This window comes from Mobula hypostoma, chromosome 23 (genome assembly GCF_963921235.1).
Source record: "Mobula hypostoma chromosome 23, sMobHyp1.1, whole genome shotgun sequence".
Lineage (NCBI taxonomy): Eukaryota > Metazoa > Chordata > Chondrichthyes > Myliobatiformes > Myliobatidae > Mobula > Mobula hypostoma.
Window position 1 is genome coordinate 60,279,385 of NC_086119.1, and position 18,995 is coordinate 60,298,379.

At 43.2% G+C, this 18,995-nt stretch overlaps 1 protein-coding gene across 4 annotated transcripts in view; it reads left to right on the plus strand.

Moving 5' to 3' along the window:
* Window positions 1–18,995, plus strand: part of sfi1 (SFI1 centrin binding protein) — a 269,555-nt gene that overhangs the window by 181,594 nt on the left and 68,966 nt on the right. For all 4 annotated transcript variants that reach the window (XR_010015925.1, XM_063031824.1, XM_063031825.1 and 1 more), the window contains exons 26-28: window positions 12,380–12,556; window positions 16,583–16,869; window positions 18,764–18,859. Coding sequence is in view for 3 of the 4 variants with exons in the window: in XM_063031824.1 (XP_062887894.1) it covers window positions 12,380–12,556; window positions 16,583–16,869; window positions 18,764–18,859 (560 nt within the window). In the remaining variant the exon portion in view is untranslated. The remainder of the gene's footprint in view (window positions 1–12,379; window positions 12,557–16,582; window positions 16,870–18,763; window positions 18,860–18,995) is intronic.

The window sequence follows — 18,995 nt, forward strand, 5'->3', positions numbered from 1 at the left end:
TCAATTTTGTGCATTTGCACTGCCCACATGCGCAGCAATTCAACTTACCAGATTTAAAAATTGTTTGCCAATTCTGAGTCAATTACTCAAAACTAAGATTTCCTGAAGCATATGAACTTGTATGTGGTCTTAAAATTTGCGCTGTTTATTGTATCATTAGCGGGTTTTCAAATCGTATCTTCCATCAAGATCAGTAATAAAAATAGAAAAGCCCAAACTGTCCCAACATAGATCCAGTTCTACCTGTGGTAATGATTACTTCCTTCACCCAGTTGTCAATATAACTGAACATATCTCTAACATTGGAGGATGCAGTCATGGGAAGCCTGTGATGAGGGAACTTATCTAGAGCTTTATGTAGTTTAAGTTGGCATTTGGGCGATCTTTTCCACCAACTTCATAACCAATGGTAATTTTGAAGAGTTTTGTGTCGTATTATTTTCTCGTTTGCAGACCACGATCATTTCTGATTGACAAAAACATCTCCTCCACAATCTCCATCAGCACAGGTGTACCACAAGTCCGTGTGGCTTAGCCCCTGCTCTACTGGCTTTATATTTATGACTGTGAGGCTAAGCACTGCTCCGATACCATATTTATGTTTGCTGATGACGTCACTGTTGATAGCCGAATCAAAGGTGGTGAAGATTCGGCATATAGGAGAGATCGAAAATCTGGTTGAGCATTGCCCTAACAGCAACCTCTCACTCAATGCCAACAAAACCAAAGAGCTGACTACAGGAGCAGGAAAGTGGAGATTCATGAGCCAGTCAGATTAGAGGTGGAGAGGGTCAGCAACTTTAAGTTCCTGTGTTATCATTTCAGACGATCTGTCCTGGGTCCAGCTTGGAAGTGCCATTACAAAGGAAGTATGGCAGCACCTTTACTGTTTTAGAAGCTTGTGAAGATTTATCATGTCACCTAAAACTTCGTAACAGACTTTTTTAGATGTGTGGTGGAGAGTATATTGCCTGGTTGCATCACGGCCTGGTTTAGAAACATCAATGCCCTTGAATGAAACAACCTAAAGCAGTGGATACAGCCCAGTCCATTAAGGGTAAAGCTCTCCTCACTATTGAGCACAACTACAAGGAGCACTGTGGCAGGAAAGCACCATCCAGGCCATGCTGTCCTCTCACTGCTGCTATCAGGTACACGAGTATCAGGACCCACACCACCAGGTTCAGGAAGGTTATTACCTCTCAACCATCTTGAACCAGAGGGGATAACTTTACTCAATGTCACTCACTCCAACAGTGAACTGTTTCACAACCTATGGACTCATTTTCGAGGACTCTTCATTTCTTGTTCTCTTTATTTCTTAGCAGCACAGCTATTCTCTGAGCCTTTACCCTGAGAAGTTGAATGTGAAATTCTATCATGACCTTCTATCATGATCTTCATTCATTATGAGATTGGTAATTCATCCCACATGACCAGCTGAAAAGTAGCTTGTCCCTAGGTTGAGTCCACAAAATATTTTTATAACAATTTGACTCATATGCATTCCATGAACTAATCCTTAAATATATCTTTGCCAAATTGATTTATCCAATTGCTGAAAATTTTAAATTATCCACGATTTTATTGCCCAAGTTATAAGCACCTTTATTTTTTGATGGATATTCTGACCCTTAGTAGGAGTTTTACCTCTATAGAAGGAGTTTTTCCAAGTCCAATAATGATTTCATTCCGTTGTTACTTCTTACCTCTACATTTTTTGTGCTTAGATCATTTTTAATTTCAGTCCTAACACCCTTTATTGTCAGAACTACTATAATTTGTTTTCCATTCTCCATATCCTTCCAAAACATCAGCTGCCTTCAAATATTTACACTGCCGGCTTTGTCACCTTGACTCTGCGATGGCCGCTGGATCTGAAAAGTTTATTTCCATTGGTGCCATCAATTCATCTATCATGTGAATAAGAATAAGGAACCTTGGTTCTCAAGGGATATTGGAACTCTGATAAAGAAGAAGAGAGAGATGTATGACGTGTATAGGAAACAGAGCAAATAAGGTGCTTGAGGAGTATAAAAAGTGCATAGGAAACTTAAGAAAGAAATCAGGAGGGCTAAAAGAAGACATGAGGTTGCTTTGGCAGTCAAGGTGAAGGACAGTCCAAAGACCTGCTCCAGGTATATTAAGAGCAAAAGGATAGTAAGGGATAAAATCGGTCCTCTTGAAGATCAGAGTGGTTGGCTATGTATGGAACCAAAAGAAATGGGGGAGATCTTAAATGGTTTTTTTGCGTCTGCATTTACTAAGGAAACTGGCATGGAGTCAATGGAAATAAGGCAAACAAGTAGCGAGGTCATGGAACCTATACAGATTGAAGAGGAGGAGCTGCTTGCTATCTTGAGGCAAATCAGAGTAGATAAATCCCCAGGACCTGACAGGATATTCCCTTAGACCTTGAAGGAGACTACTGTTGAAATTGCAGGGGCCCTGGCAGATATATTTAAAATGTCGGTATCTATGGGGGAGGTGCCGGAGGATTGGAGGATAGCTCATGTTGTTCCGTTGTTTAAAAAAGGCTCTAAATGTAATCTGGGAAATTATAGGCTGGTAAATTTGACGTTGGTAGTAGGTAAATTATTGGAAGGAGTACAAAGAGATAGGACAGATGGACTTATTAGGGAGTGTCAACATGGCTTTGTGCGTGATAGGTCATGTTTGACAAATCTGTTGGAGTTTTTCAAGGAGGTTACCAGGACAGTGGATGAAGGGAAGGCAGTGGATGTTGTCTACATGGACTTCAGTAAGGCCTTTGACAAGGTCCCACATGGGGGGTTAGTTGGGAAGATTCAGTCGCTAGGTTTACATGGAGAGGTAGTAAATTGGATTAGACATTGGCTCAATGGAAGAAGCCAGAGAGCAGTACTGGAGGATTGCTTCTCTGGGTGGAGGCCTGTGACTAGTGGTGTACCACAGGGATCAGTGCTGGGTCCATTGTTATTTGTCATCTATGTCAATGATCTGGATGATAATGTGGTAAATTGGATCAGCAAATTTGCTGATGATACAAAGATTGGAGGTGTAGTGGACAGTGAAGAAGGTTTTCAAAGCTTGCAGAGGAATTTGGACCAGCTGGAAAAATGGGCTGAAAAATGGCAGCTGGAGTTTAATACAGACAGGTGTGAGGTATTGCATATTGGAAGGACAAACCAAGGTAGAACATACAAGGTAAATGGTAGGGCACTGAGGAGTGCAGTAGAACAGAGGGATCTGGGAATACAGATACAAAATTCCCTAAAAGTGGCGTCACAGGTAGATAGGGTTGTAAAGTGAGCTTTTAATACATTGGCCTTTATAAATCAAAATATTGAATATAAGAGTTGGAATGTTATGGTGAGGTTGTATAAGGCATTGGTGAGGCTGAATTTGGAGTATTGTGTACAGTTTTGGTCACCAAATTACAGGAAGGATATTAGTAAGTTTGAAAGAGTGCAGAGAAGGTTTACAAGGATGTTGCCGGGACTTGAGAAACTGAGTTACAGAGAAAGGTTGAATAGGTTAGGACTTTATTCCCTGGAGCATAGAAGAATGAGGGGAGATTTGATGGAGGTATATAACATAATGATGGGTATAGATAGAGTGAATGCAAGCAGGCTTTTTCCACTGAGGCTAAGGGGGAAAAAAACCAGAGGACATGGGTTAAGGGTGAAGGGGGAAAAGTTTAAAGGGAACATTAAGGGGGGGGCTTCTTCACACAGAGAGTGGTGGGAGTATGGAATGAGCTGCCAGATGAAGTGGTAAATGCAGGCTCACTTTTAACAGTTAAGAACAACTTGGACAGGTACATGGATGAGAGGTGTATGGAGGGATATGGTCCAGGTGCAGGTCAGTGGGACTAGGCAAAAAAATGGTTCAGCACAGCCAAGAACGGCCAAAAGGTGTGTAGTAAGTGTATACAAGAAGCAAAATAAAGTAATACCATAACTGATGGATCAGATTAAACCTCTCCAGTCCTGGCACATCTAGTACTGAGTTGTGAACAATTACATTATCTGCAGGTGGAAGCTTCAAGAATATTAGCAGCCTAATTGATGGTAGGACCCATTTTGTGAGTGCTAAAGGCATGGTTGAGGCAATTGCAACCATGCATTCAGAAGTGCCAAATGGTTGATCCATCTCAGCTTCCTCCTGTGACCCTCCACCCATCATCACAGAAGGTAGTCTTCAACTAATTCAATTAATTCCATGTGATATCAAGAAAAATCTGAGAGCTTAGGACACAGAAAAGACTACAGGACCAAGCAATTTTCTGACAGTGAAGGCTTGGGTCTAGAATAATTTGTGCTTTTAACAGACTACTATGCCAGTATTGATATGGGACATAAAATACAGTACAGGAGCTTATAACCTACTCGAAGAGAAATCTAATGCTTCCATCCTACGTAACCCTCTTTTTCTTTCATCCATGTGCCTATCTAAGAGTTTCTTAAAGACTCCTAATGTATCTGCTTCTACCACCACCCCTGGGAGGGTGTTCCTACACGTGCACAAGTGTAAAAAAACTTAACTCTGACATTCCCCCTATACTTTCCTCCAATCACCTTAAAATTATGCCCCCTCGTTTTGGTCATTTCACACTGAGAAAATGTCTCTGGCTATCCACTTGATCTATGCCTCTTATCATTGTATACACCTCTATCAAGTCACCTCTCATCCTCCTTTTCTCCACAGAGAAAAGCTCGAGCTCACTCAATCCTTCCTCATAAGCCATACTCTCTAATCCAGGCAGCAACCTGGTCAATCTCCTCTCCACCCTCTCTAAAGCTTCCACATTCTTCTTGTAAGGAGGTGACCAGAACAGAACACAATACTATATAGTGTGTGTTAAGTATATGGTGACTATTGTTTTATGGAGTTGCAACATTATCTCATGGCTTTTGAACTCAATTCCCCAACACACCATACACCTTCTTAACAATCCCATCAACTTGTGAACAACTTTAAAGGATGCATAGACTTGTACTCCAAGATCCTTGTGTTCCTTCCTCCACACTGCCATTAACCCTGTATTGTGCCTTCAAATTCAACCTTCCAAAGTAAATTACTTCACACACTTCTGGGTTGAACTCCATCTACCATATCTTAGTCCAAATCTACATCCTGTCAATGTCCCTTTAAAACCTACAAAATCTCCCTGATAATGTGGAAAATTTCCTGGATAGATCATGTTCTCAAGAAGCATGTTAAATTTTGAATTACCACCTGCGATTCTGTGAATTACGGCCTGGCCAATCTGCTTTCAGTCAAAGGCAGAATGATGGAAGCTCAAGAATGACTTGACTCCAGGTCTCATGAGAGTCTTTATTCAAAATAGACCAATGAGCTGAGTGCCAGAGGTGGCAACAAGATGCCTTGGTAAAATGGGATCAAGACATAAATGCCACAGTGGCTGCACGTGTACTTTGGACAGGGGTAGATAGGTGTGGATGTTGGAGCTTAATTACCCAAGCCTCAGGAAAGAACACAACAGGAAACTATAGTTGTTCTCATGACCCAATTAACCTTAACTGTTGTTAAGAAAGATGGTCATTGGTTTGCTAATGATGTTCTATTAAGTTCCAGTAGCAGGAACTCAATAAATGATAACACCTGCCTGCAACAGGAGCAGGGCACTTTCAGCTGTGGATGATAAATGTCACATAATATTCATGCCATATAAGTACCAGGTCATTTTCATCTCCAGCAAAGACAGTCTAACCATCTGTCCATGACATTGTGGGAAGTAATGACAGTAATGAAACTGAGGAGGAGGTATAGCTTTACAAACATAGAACATAGAATAGTACAGCACATTACAGGTCCTTCGGCCCACAATGTTGTGCCGACCCTCAAACCCTGCCTCCCATATAAGCCCCCACCTTAGATTCCTCCATATACCTGTCTAGTAGTCTCTTAAATTCACTAGTGTATCTGCCTCCACCACTGACTCAGGCAGTGCATTCCACGCACCAACCACTCTCTGAGTAAAAAACCTTCCTCTAATATCCCCCTTGAACTTCCCACCCCTTACCTTAAAGCCATGTCCTCTTGTATTGAGCAGTGGTGCCCTGAGGAAGAGGCGCTGGCTATCCGCTCTATCTATTCCTCTTATTATCTTGTACACCTCTATCATGTCTCCTCTCATCCTCCTTCTCTCCAAAGAGTAAAGCCCTAGCTCCCTTAATCTCTGATCATAATGCATACTTTCTAAACCAGGCAGCATCCTGGTAAATCTCCTCTGTACCCTTTCCAATGCTTCCACATCCTTCCTATAGTGAGGTGACCAGAACTGGACACAATACTCCAAGTGTGGCCTAACCAGAGTTTTATAGAGCTGCATCATTACATTGTGACTCTTAAACTCTATCCCTCGACTTATGAAAGCTAACACCCCATAAGTTTTCTTAACTACCCTATCCACCTGTGAGGCAATTTTCAGGGATCTGTGGACATGTACCCCGAGATCCCTCTGCTCCTCCACACTACCAAGTATCCTGCCATTTACTTTGTACTCTGCCTTGGAGTTTGACCTTCCAAGGTGTACCACCTCACACTTCTCCGGGTTGAACTCCATCTGCCACTTCTCAGCCCACTTCTGCATCCCATCAATGTCTCTCTGCAATCTTTGACAATCCTCTACACTATCTACAACACCACCAACCTTTGTGTCGTCTGCAAACTTGCGAACCCACCCTTCTACCCCCACATCCAGGTCGTTAATAAAAATCACAAAAAGTAGAGGTCCCAGAACAGATCCTTGTGGGACACCACTCGTCGCAATCCTCCAATCTGAATGTACTCCCTCCACCACCACCCTCTGCCTTCTGCAGGCAAGCCAATTCTGAATCCACCTGGCCAAACTTCCCTGGATCCCATGCATTCTAACTTTCTGAAGAAGCCTACCGTGTGGAACCTTGTCAAATGCCTTACTAAAATCCATATAGATCACATCCACTGCACTACCCTCATCTATATGCCTGGTCACCTCCTCAAAGAACTCTATCAGGCTTGTTAGACACGATCTGCCCTTCACAAAGCCATGCTGACTGTCCCTGATCAGACCATGATTCTCTAAATGCCTATAGATCCTATCTCTAAGAATCTTTTCCAACAGCTTTCCCACCACAGACGTAAGGCTCACTGGTCTATAATTATCCGGACTATCCCTACTACCTTTTTTGAACAAGGGAACAACATTCACCTCCCTCCAATCCTCCGGTACCATTCCCGTGGACACCGAGGACATAAAGATCCTAGCCAGAGGCTCAGCAATCTCTTCTCTCACCTCGTGGAGCAGCCTGGGGAATATTCCATCAGGCCCCGGGGACTTATCTGTCCTAATGTATTTTAACAACTCCAACACCTCCTCTCCCTTAATATCAGCATGCTCCAGAACATCAACCTCACTTATATTGTCCTCACCATCATCAAGTTCCCTCTCATTGGTGAATACCGAAGAGAAGTATTCATTGAGGACCTCGCTCACTTCCACAGCCTCCAGGCACATCTTCCCACCTTTATCTCTAATCGGTCCTACCTTCACTCCTGTCATCCTTTTTTTCTTCACATAATTGAAGAATGCCTTGGGGTTTTCCTTTACCCTACTCGCCAAGGCCTTCTCATGCCTCCTTCTTGCTCTTCTCAGCCCCTTCTTAAGCTCCTTTCTTGCTTCCCTATAGACCCAGCTGATCCTTGCTTCCTAAACCTCATATTGGCTGCCTTCTTCCTCCTGACTAGATTTTCCACCTCACTTGTCACCCATGGTTCCTTCACCCTACCATTCTTTATCTTCCTCACCGGGACAAATTTATCCCTTACATCCCGCAGGAGATCTCTAAACATCGACCACATGTCCATAGTACATTTCCCTGCAAAAACATCATCCCAATTCACACCCGCAAGTTCTAGCCTTATAGCCTCATAATTTGCCATTCCCCAATTAAAAATTTTCCTGTCCTCTTTGATTCTATCCTTTTCCATGATAATTATAAAGGCCAGGGAGCGGTGGTCACTGTCCCCCAGATGCTCACCCACTGAGAGATCTGTGACCTGACCCGGTTCATTACCTAGTACTAGATCTAGTATGGCATTCCCCCTGGTCGGCCTGTCCACATACTGTGACAGGAATCCATCCTGGATACACTTAACAAATTCTGCCCCATCTAAACCCTTGGAACTAATCAGGTGCCAATCAATATTAGGGAAGTTAAAGTCACCCATGATAACAACCCTGTTATTTTTGCACCTTTCCAAAATCTGCCTCCCAATCTGCTCCTCTGTATCTCTGCTGCTTTAAGAGTATGAACAGGTTGGATTTAAGTTATGAATCAATCAGAAAGTTAATAATATTCAAGTTACAACCTGAGCCATGTGCAAATTAATATAGAAACGGTAAAATCAGAAACTTGAATATATGTGGTTCAAGAGCTGGGGTGATAGACCACTGTGCAAAAAGGGAGGTGCTCCAGTGGATAAATCTACTTGAATCGATCTGGGACCGGCAAGCTAATGAATCAAATAACAACTGCAGATTAAACAAAACTAAGTACAAATGATTGAATTTAAGAGAATGGAAGCAACATGATTGTGTAGGATGGCAGAAGGGGTAATGACAACCAGTTCAACAGGAAGGGACAGAACATACAACCACACTTTGTGTAGGAGCAAGGAAAAATTGTTGCAAAGTCAAACTATGTGAAATCGTACAGTATTCATACCAAGATAGATGAATTAATGGCAGTAATGGATCGGGACTACAGAGCATCGTGGGAGCTGAATTCTGAAGGAAGGCAGTTTTTTAAAAAAACTTCGAGTGCAAGAAGGGCGAGACTGCGCAGGCGCGTGACGTCAACAGGAAGGCGCGGAGAGTTTAAAAAGCAGGTTGCTACCAACGACTCTCCTTTGGATCAGGACTACAGAGCGTTGTGGGAGCCGAATTCTGAAGGAAGGCAGTTTTTTTAAAAAACTTCAAGTGCAAGAAGGACGAGACTGCGCAGGCGCGTGACGTCAACAGGACCGTGCGGAGAGTTTAAAAAGGACACCACCCTGTACAGCAGGCAGCTGTCGGAGCGGGCAGCGGAGTGAGTGGGAGCAGAGCGTAGGGCTTTGGCTTCAACGGGCTTCGGTGGTAAACGGGAAGAGGCGAGAGCGAGGCACCAACTCTTTTTTTCTCCAACCCCCACCCCTTTCGCGAATCGGCCCGGACAGACAGGAACAGCAGGGCTCTCACAGCTAACGGTACGAGCTAACGGTTTAAAAAGTTCGTCTGTTTGGCGAGATAAGTGGGTGAGTAGACTTACTTTTCCTGTTTCATTCCTGTAGAATTAGGTAGCATGCCTGCAGGGTTAGTGCTTTGTTCAGGGTGTCAGATGTGGGAATCCTGGGAGACCTCCAGCCTCCCTGATGGCCACATCTGCGCCAGGTGCACCGAGATGTAGCTCCACAGAGACCGTGTTAGGAATCTGGAGCTGCAGCTTGATGACCTACTGCTTATCAGGGAAAGTGAAGATGTGATAGACAGGAGCTACAGGGAGGTAGTCATCCCTAGGCTACAGGGGTCAGAAAACTGGGTCACTGTCAAGAGAGGGAAGGGAAATGCCCGGATAGTGGAGAGCCCACCTGTGGCTGTCCCCCTCAGCAACAAATATCTTGTTGTGGATGCTGTTGAGGGGGATGCCCACAGTGACCGGGTCTGTGGCACTGAGCCTGGCACTGTTGTGCAGGAGAGAAGGAGGGAGAAGAGAAATATGGTAGTCGTAGGGGATTCCATAGTCAGGGGAACAGACAGGAGATTTTGTGAGCCTGACAGAGATACCCGCATGGTGTGTTGCCTCCCAGGTGCCAGGTACAGGATGTCTCGGATCGGATCCTGAATATTCTAAAGGGGGAGGGTGAGCAGCCAGTTGTCTTGGTACATGTTGGTACCAATGACATAGATAGGACAAAGGAGGAGGTCCTGAAGAGAGATTTCCAGGAGTTAGGAAGGAAGCTGAGAAGCAGGACCTCCAGGGTAGTAATCTCGGGATTGCTACCTGTGCCACGTGCTAGCGAGGGCAAGAATAGTCGGATCAGGCGGATGAATGCGAGGCTGAGAGACTGGTGTAGGGGGCAGGGATTCAGATTCTTGGATAATTGGGATCTCTTCTGGGGGAAGTATGACCTGTTCAAGAAGGACAGGTTACACCTGAACCCGAAGGGGACCAATATCCTGGCGGGAAAGTTTAATAGAGCTGTTAGGGAGGGTTTAAACTAATTTTGGCAGGGCGATGGGAACCGGAATGATAGAGCGGAGGAAGGAGAAAACAGAAATAAATCTAAGATAGTGAGCAGTAAAGATGTCAGGAAAGACAGGCAGGTGATGGGGCAAATTTGTAGCCATTGGGATGAGTTGCAGTGCAATAAAGTTGCAGTGAAATCAAAGCGAAAAGTATCAAATACTGGTCTTAAGGTGTTGTACTTAAATGCACGCAGCATAAGGAATAAGGTGGATGATCTTGTCGTACAGCTACAGATTGGCAGGTATGATATTGTGGCCATCACTGAGACCTGGCTAAAAGATGCATGTCTCTGGGAGCTGAACGTCCAAGGATACACAGTGTATCGGAAGGATAGGAAGGTAGGCAGAGGGAGAGGTGTGGCTTTATTAGTAAGAAATGATGTTAAATCATTAGAAAGAGGTGATATAGGATCGGAAGGTACAGAATCTTTATGGGTTGAGCTAAGAAATAGCAGGGGTAAAAGGACCCTGATGGCAGTTATTTATAGGCCTCCAAACAACTGCAGGGATGTGGACTACAGATTACAACTGGAAATAGAAAAGGCGTGTCAGAAGGGCAGTGTTATGATAATTGTGGAGGATTTTAATATGCGAGTGGATTGGGAAAATCAGGTCCGCACTGGATCTCAAGAGAGAGAATTTGTAGAATGTCTGTGAGATGGATTTTTAGAACAGCTTGTTGTTGAGCCCACTAGGGGATCGGCTGTACTGGATTGGGTATTGTGTAATGAACCGGAGGTGATTAGAGAGATTGAGGTGAAGGAACCCTTAGGAGGCAGTGATCATAGCATGATTGACTTCACTGTGAAATTAGAAAAAGAGAAGCCGGAATCTGATGTGTCGGTATTTCAGTGGAGTAAAGGAAATTACAGTGTTATGAGAGAGGAACTGGCCAAAGTTGACTGGAAAGGGACACTGGCGGGAAAGACAGCAGAGCAGCAGTGGCTGGAGTTTATGCGAGAAATGAGGAAGGTGCAAGACAGGTATATTCCAAAAAAGAAGAAATTTTGGAGTGGAAAAAGGATGCAACCGTAGTTGACAAGAGAAGTCAAAGCCAAAGTTAAGGCAAAGGAGAGGACATACAAGGAAGCAAAAATTAGTGGGAAGGCAGAGGATTGGGAAGTTTTTAAAACCTTACAAAAGGAAACCAAGAAGGTCATTAAGAGAGAAAAGATTAACTATGAAAGGAAGCTAGCAAATAATATCAAAGAGGATACTAAAAGCTTTTTCAAGTATATAAAGAGTAAAAGACAGGTGAGAGTAGATATAGGACCGATAGAAAATGATGCTGGAGAAATTGTAATGGGAGATAAGGAGATGGCAGAGGAACTGAACGAGTACCAGTGGTGTTCCACAGGGATCAGTGTTGGGGCCGCTGCTTTTTACATTGTACATCAACGATTTGGATTATGGAATAGATGGCTTTGTGGCTAAGTTTGCTGACGATACGAAGATAGGTGGAGGGGCCGGTAGTGCTGAGGAAACGGAGAGTCTGCAGAGAGACTTGGATAGATTGGAAGAATGGACAGAGAAGTGGCAAATGAAGTACAGTGTTGGAAACTGCGCAGGCGCGTGACGTCAACAGGAAGGCGCGGATAGTAAAAGCAGGAATGATATGATAAATACACAGCCTATATAACTTAGAAATACTTCTCTACAACGATTGCCTGCACTGTTCTCTGTAACGAAAATCTCACGCAAGCGCCGTTGGCAAAAACACGGCGCAAGTGCTCTCGGCAGAAAATCTCACACAAGCGCTTTTGGCAAAACACTCTCCAGTAACCTTTAGGCTATGAAGCTGCCAAATCATACCAAATAACACGTAAAAATACACAGCCGATATAAAGTAGAAATAATGTATGTACAGTGTAGTATTACTTACCGGAATTGGGACAGCGCCGAGCACACTGATGATGGTGTGTTAGACTGAGTTGTCGCAGGTTGGGGTGGTGCAGTAGCCCCCACCCTCCGGGCAGCGACCCGATCCCAATCCGCGAAGCATGCAGGGGTACAGCGGTAGCTGGGACGCACCCTTTGGAATGAGAAGACTGAAGTGTACTCTTGCTGTAGTTAAGGTCTTCAGCCTCCTGCCTATTTCCTTTTCAGGTGTTTGATGCCTGGCTGATAAACATGAGGGAGCAACAGAGAAAAAGATTACGCGTTGCAAAAGCAGTGGAAAACTATCAGAGTCACCTTTTGCGAATGGGAGTTGCTGCAATTCTTCAGTATACCTCTGACATGATCCAGTTGCGCAGGCATATTTCTGTTGAACATCAAGTGAAGGTAAGACCCTGAAGCAGGGAGGTTTGAAGTTGATATCTATGAATCTCTCTGAATCTTTGCATTCATAAGCAACAACGTCATAAGGAGCAATAAGTTTGTTTCTGAATATAAAAAGGCAAGTTCTGTGAACACTCAGTAAGTCAGGCAGCATCTGTGGTTAATGTTTCAGGTTGAAACAGGCAGGTGAAAAGCAAGTTTAAGTTTTAAGTTGTAACGAGGGACGGGGAAGAACTGTAGGTCAAAGGGAGCATCTGAAATGGTGAGCATTGTTTATAAAATTGAGGGAAGTTATAGAGGGAATAAAACAAACAAAGGAACTTATAAAACAACAATACAGTTCAGAGTTGTTTGCAGTGAATGGAAATCGGAAGGAAATATTGGAAATATTCAGTTTATGGAGAGAGGACAAATGAGTCAACATAATGGACTCACACCAGATAACATTTGAGAGAAACTTGGACTGGTACATGGACGGGAAAGTATTTCTGTATGCCTTAGAAGTAATTCTAAGGATACAGAAATAAAAACCTGAAATTGCTGAATTTGGTATTGAGTCCCAGAGCCTGCATCATGCCCAGACAGAAGATGGGATGTTATTTATCAACTTTATGCTGGGCCTGGATGAACAGTGTACAAGGGTGCAGAGAGAGGGCTCAAGCCGAAAGTGTGATGGAGAATTAAAGTGATAGACAATCTGCATTTGGTTTCTTCGTTAGAGTGGAGATCATCCATGAAAACTGAATGCAACACAGTGGATTGGAAGCAGAGCAGCTAATTACTGCTTTACTTGAAAGGACTATTTGGAGCTGTAGATGGTAGGAAGGAGGAGATGAAAGATGAGATGTTATATCTCCAGTGGTTGCATGGGAAGGGGAATAGCTGGTGGAGGTAGAAAAGCAGAGGAAGCAGTCTCCTAGAAGAGAAGGCAGTGTGAATCTGATCGTGGTATTTCATTGAAGGTGAAGAAAAAATAGAACATTGTGTTCTGGTCTGGTCGCCTCATAGGAAGGATGTGGAAGCTTCAGAGAGGGTGCAGAGGAGATTTACCAGGGTGCTGATTGGATTAGCGAGCATGTCTTCTCAGGATGGGTTGAGCAAGCTAGGCTTTTACTTTGGAGCAAAGGAGAATGAGAGGTGACTGATAGATGTGTACAAAATAATATGTGACATAGATCGAGTGGATGGCCAAAGACTTCCCCAGGTGCATAAGTTCAATGTGATTGGGGGAAAGTATAGGAGTTGGGATGTCAGAGGTAAGTTTTTTACACAAAGAATGGTGAGTGCCTGGAATACCCTGCCAGGGGTTACTTTAGAGGCAGATTAGGGGTTTTTAAGAAACTCTTAGATTGGCATATAGATGATTTTAAAAAATGGAGGGCTGTGTAGGAAGGAAGGGTTATATTGATATTAAAGTAGATTAAAAGGTCAGCACCAAATTGTAGGCCAGAGGACTTGTACTGTGTTGTAGTGTTCTGTTCCGTGCAATTGCGAAGTATAGTCCATTGACTGCAGAGGCTAGTAAGGTATACCGAGGGATCTCTTATCGTTGCTTTATCTAGGAGGAGCTCACATGTGCAGGAAACAGCTGAGACACTTCAAAGCCCTATCAAATAGGTAGAGGGAAAGACATGCTAAAGGAAGAATATTGCTTTAGTAATAAACATTGAATGGGGCAATGGAATAACATAGGACTTTCTTTTTGATCATACTGAAGAAACTGGTGGAGCTGTACAAACATTTAGTCTAATACTCCAGTATAGCAAAGAAAAGAAAGAAAGTGAACATCATTGAAGCAACACACATAAAAATTGCTGGAGAACGCAACAGGCCAGGCAGCATCTATGAGAAGAGGGACAGTCGTCGTTTCGGGCCAAGACCCTTTGTGAGGACTAACTGAAATAAGAGATAGTAAGAGATTTGAAAGTGGGAGGAGGGGAGGGAGATCCGAAATGATAGGAAAAGACAGGCTTTTGTTCTATTTTATTGTACAGTTAAGAGTAGAATATGCCTCTTACAGGATGTGGGAAGGCAGGGAGACCTCCAGTGTCCCTGATGATTACACCTGCAGAAAGTGCATCCAGCTGCAGGTTCTTTCAAACTATGTTAAGGAAATGAAACTGGAGGGTTGGATGAATTCCGGATCATTTGGGAGGCTGAGGAGTTGATCGTCTGGTCATATAGGGAGGTAGTTATACCCGAGGTGTAGGGCACAGGTAACTGGGTGACCTTCAGGAGGGGGTAAAGGAGATAGGCAGCCAGTGCAGAGTATCCCTGTGGCCATTCCCCTCAAGAACAGGTATAATAAACAGGCTTTGGATATTGTTGCCGGGGGTGAGGTGGGAGATGAAGTAGCAGAAGAAAATTACAGTAATCAGGTCTCTGGAATTGAATCTGACTCTGTAGTTCAAAGGGGAAGGGGGAAGAATAGACAAGCTATTGTGATAGGGGATTCACTGTTGAGGAGAACAAACAGGAGATTTTGTGGATTAATGAAGTATGACTATGACTATGAGAACAAGATTCACGGGTAAAAGAACCAACCAGTTGCCCTCCACCACTACCCTCCTCTGTCTGGCAGGACTGGTCTTCACCCTCAAAAACTTTTCCTTCAGCACCTCCCACTTTTTCCAGACTCAAGGGGCAGCAATGGGCACCCACATGAGCTCCAGCTATGCCTGTCACTACGTAGAACAGTCCATGTTCCAAGCCTTCCCCGATAATGCTCCCTAACTCTTCCTCTGCTACAGTGATGACTGCATTGGTGCTGTTTCATGCACCCATACTGAGCTTGTTAATTTTATCAAATTTGCCTCTAACTTCTACCCTGCCCTTAAATTCACTTGGTCCAGTTCTGACGCCTCTCTCCCCTTTCTCGATCTCTCTTTTATATCTTTTATAAACCTACAACTCCCACAGCTATCTTGAGTATACTTCTTCTTACTCTTGTCTTTTTTAAAAGTACTAATCCCTTTTCTCAGTTCCTTCATTTCTGCCGCATCTGTTCCCAAGATATGGCTTTCCTTTCCAGGATATCACAGATGTCCTTCTTCAAAGAACAGGGTTTCCCTTCTTCCATCATTGATGCTGCCCTCACCCACATCTTCTCCATCTTCCTGTCGCCTCAACAATGATAGAGTTCCTCTTGTCCTTACTATCCATGAGTTTCTGCATTCAACACATTATTCTCCACAACTTCCGCCATTTCCAATGTATTTTTACCTCCCCACCTCTCTCCACTTCCCACGGGGTTCATGTGATTCCCTTGTTTGTTTGTCCCTCCCCACTAATCTCTCTCCCATCACTTATCCCTGCAAGTAGCCAAAGTGCTCCAACTGCTTATAGATGAGGCCATCTTCAGGGTGAAGGAGCAACACCTTGTATTCTGTCTGAGTAGCCTCCAACCTAATGGAATGAAAATCAATGTCTCCTTCCAGTTAAAAAAAAAATTCCTCCCCCTCCCTTCTTCTTCTGTTCCCTCCTTTGGCCTTTTGCCTCTTCTCACCTGCCAATCACACCCCCCGCCCCCCGATCCCCTCTTCCTTCCCTTTCTCCTATGGTCCACTGTCTGCTCCTACTTCCATCAGATTCCTTCCTCTCTGATCCTTAATCTTTACTACCCACCTGGCTTCACCTATCTAGCTATCCCCCGTTGCCTCCCCCCACCTTTTTATTCTGGTGTCTTCCCCCTTCCCTTCCAGTCCTGAAAGGTCACAGCCTAAGACACCAACTGTTTATTCATTTCCATAGATGCTTCCTGATGCTGAGTTCCTCCAGCATTTTGTGTGTGTTGCTTTGTATATCATTGTTGCTTTGTTGGATGTGAGAGTACTCTTCCCCAAAGGGACTGCAGTAATTCGAGAAGGTGGCTGACAACCACTTCAGGGATAATTAAACAAGGCAAGTAATAGTGAGCGATGCTCACAACTTGTATAAATTAATAAAAATCTTGGAATATTGACCTATGTATTGATCATAATAGCTGACATTTAATTTAATCTTCATTGAACTTCAAATCTTTCTCCCCAGACTGCTTATAGCCTTCATCAGGTTGTCTATCGCTGTGCAATGATATGGAAGCAGAGGGTACTCTGCAAAAAGGAGAGGTTGAAGCAGACATCCACTGCCGTGGCACGAAAAAAAAATGTGGCCTTCAAGCTTCCAGTCACTGATGTTTGCAAAGCGAAGAATGTTGGTACAAAATCCCAAATCTTGAAGAGTTCATCTAGGAAAATGATTCCAAAGGCTTCAGCAAATCCAATCCAATGTGATAGCTTTCCAACAATGCTGCTGGGTGACACAGACTTTGCCAATTTGTAAGCAAACTTCTTGCCTTTCTGTCTTGTGATATGTAATGCACATATGTGGACATATCAATTGTCAGTCATATTGTGGGCTATTGAGAGGACTAGATTATAAAAACAAGGATGTAATGCTGAGGCTTTATAAGGCATTAGTCAGACTGCACTTGGAGAATTGTGAGCTCTTTAGCTAAGAAAGGATGTGTAGTATTGAAGAAGATTCAGAGAAGTTTATGAGAATGATCCTGGGAATGAAAGGGTTAGCATATGAGGAGCACTTGATGGCTTTATGCCTGTACTCACTGGAGTTTAGAAGAATGAGGGAAGATCTCTTAGAAATGTATCAAATATTGAAAGGCCTAGGTAGAACGGAAGTAGTGAGAATGTGAGGGAGTCTAGAATCAGAGAGCACAGCCTCAGAATATATGGACATTCATTTAGAGCAGAGGTAAGGAGGAATTTCTTTAGCCAGAGGGTGATGAATCCATGGGATTCTTTACCACAGACAGCTGGGAAGACCAATATATCTACATCTGCAAGTTCACTTGGATGCATGCTCAATCGCACCCTAGAACGGGTGAAGAGGTTATTCATGAAAGTTAATGTCTAAAATTCAGGAAGTACTTTTGACGAAACTCTGTTGAGGATGACTTCATTCCATGGGTATGCAATGATAAGGAGCAGTTCAATCTGTAGCAAATTACATTTGAAGGAGCTCAGTGGATTGGGCAGCTTCTTTGGAGGGAAATGGACAGTTGACATTTCAGGTCAAGACTCTTCATCAGGACTGGAAAAAAAGAGGGGAGATTGATGAAGAGTCTCGACCTGAAATGTCAACTATCCATTTCCCTCCATTGGTCCTGCCTGATCTGCTGAGTTCCTCCTGTTCCTTTACATGTTGCTCCAGATTTCTAGCATCTGCAATCTCTTGTGTCTCATCTGTTCAATCTATGCAGTTTTAAAGCTTTGGTCTCTTCCTGCGTAATCATTCAATGAACCATTCCATGTATCCATTATCTGCCCACGCTGAACAGTTGAAATCTGCAACATGAATAAACTACTGAAAGTTTAAAAGTGCATGGTGGTCTTGTGCTGTTACCTCATCTGGTGCCCATTTCTTGTTCTCCGTGAGCTAATACTCTTGAGATGGTGCTAATGTGTTAGGGAGTAATATATTAATTTATTATCTGGGGTGATGTTCATCTTGTATTGGTGCTGCCACTTCGGGAGGCACACTTCACTGAGCTTGAAGTGCCATATCAGATGTGCTTCAATTTGGAGAAGGTCAGACCACTGCATTGCAAGAGCAAATTGTTTCAACATGCAAAATTCTTTGGGCTTCGTAATGAAATGTATAAATACTAAAAAAAAAACTGCAATGAATATTAAACCTCCCATGATAATCCGAATGTGGCTTTTTTTTTAACTCCCTTAAAATAAAGCAAATGTTTTGGTTATTAATCATGATAACAATGTTCCACACAGCTAATTTTTTTTGACTCTGAAAAACTTGCTTTTTTTTAACCAGACGATTAACACAGAAAATACCCGATTTGTTGATATTGGCCCTTTTCTTTGTGTTGTCCTTCACCTAATCAAAGATCTGTAAAAAAAGAAAAAAACATAATTTGTTTTATGTACCTGTTGTTCTACAAAAAAATGAGAGACATGGGCCGGTGGGTTATGACACCAAGTGATGCAAGAATTGTTGACACAAAGTTCTGGAATAAAGTGTAAGTTTCTCATTGGAAATAAGTGATTGGAATAGAATAAGAGCGCCAAGTGAAATTGTATGAACAGAATTACCTTAAGAGGTATAAACGATGATTAATTGCTAATAAATTTGAGAAGAGACTGTGGCGTCTTTTGAAGATTAATTCAATCCCTCAATGCTTCAATGTATCAATAGACACTTTGAACATCAGGCAAGATTGCAACCAAGAAAACCAAGTTTCCTGAGTAAACCATCACCAAAGAAAGAGCTTCAGGACAATGGCAACAACAGGTATGAATATCTATTATATAAAGTGTCCTGTGTATTTGACTCAAGAACACAAACATGAGCTGGCAGTTTCTTGTAGGCTGCATTCACTAACATTGTACAGTTTATTTCCCCTCTTTTCTCCCCTCTTTTCTCCCCT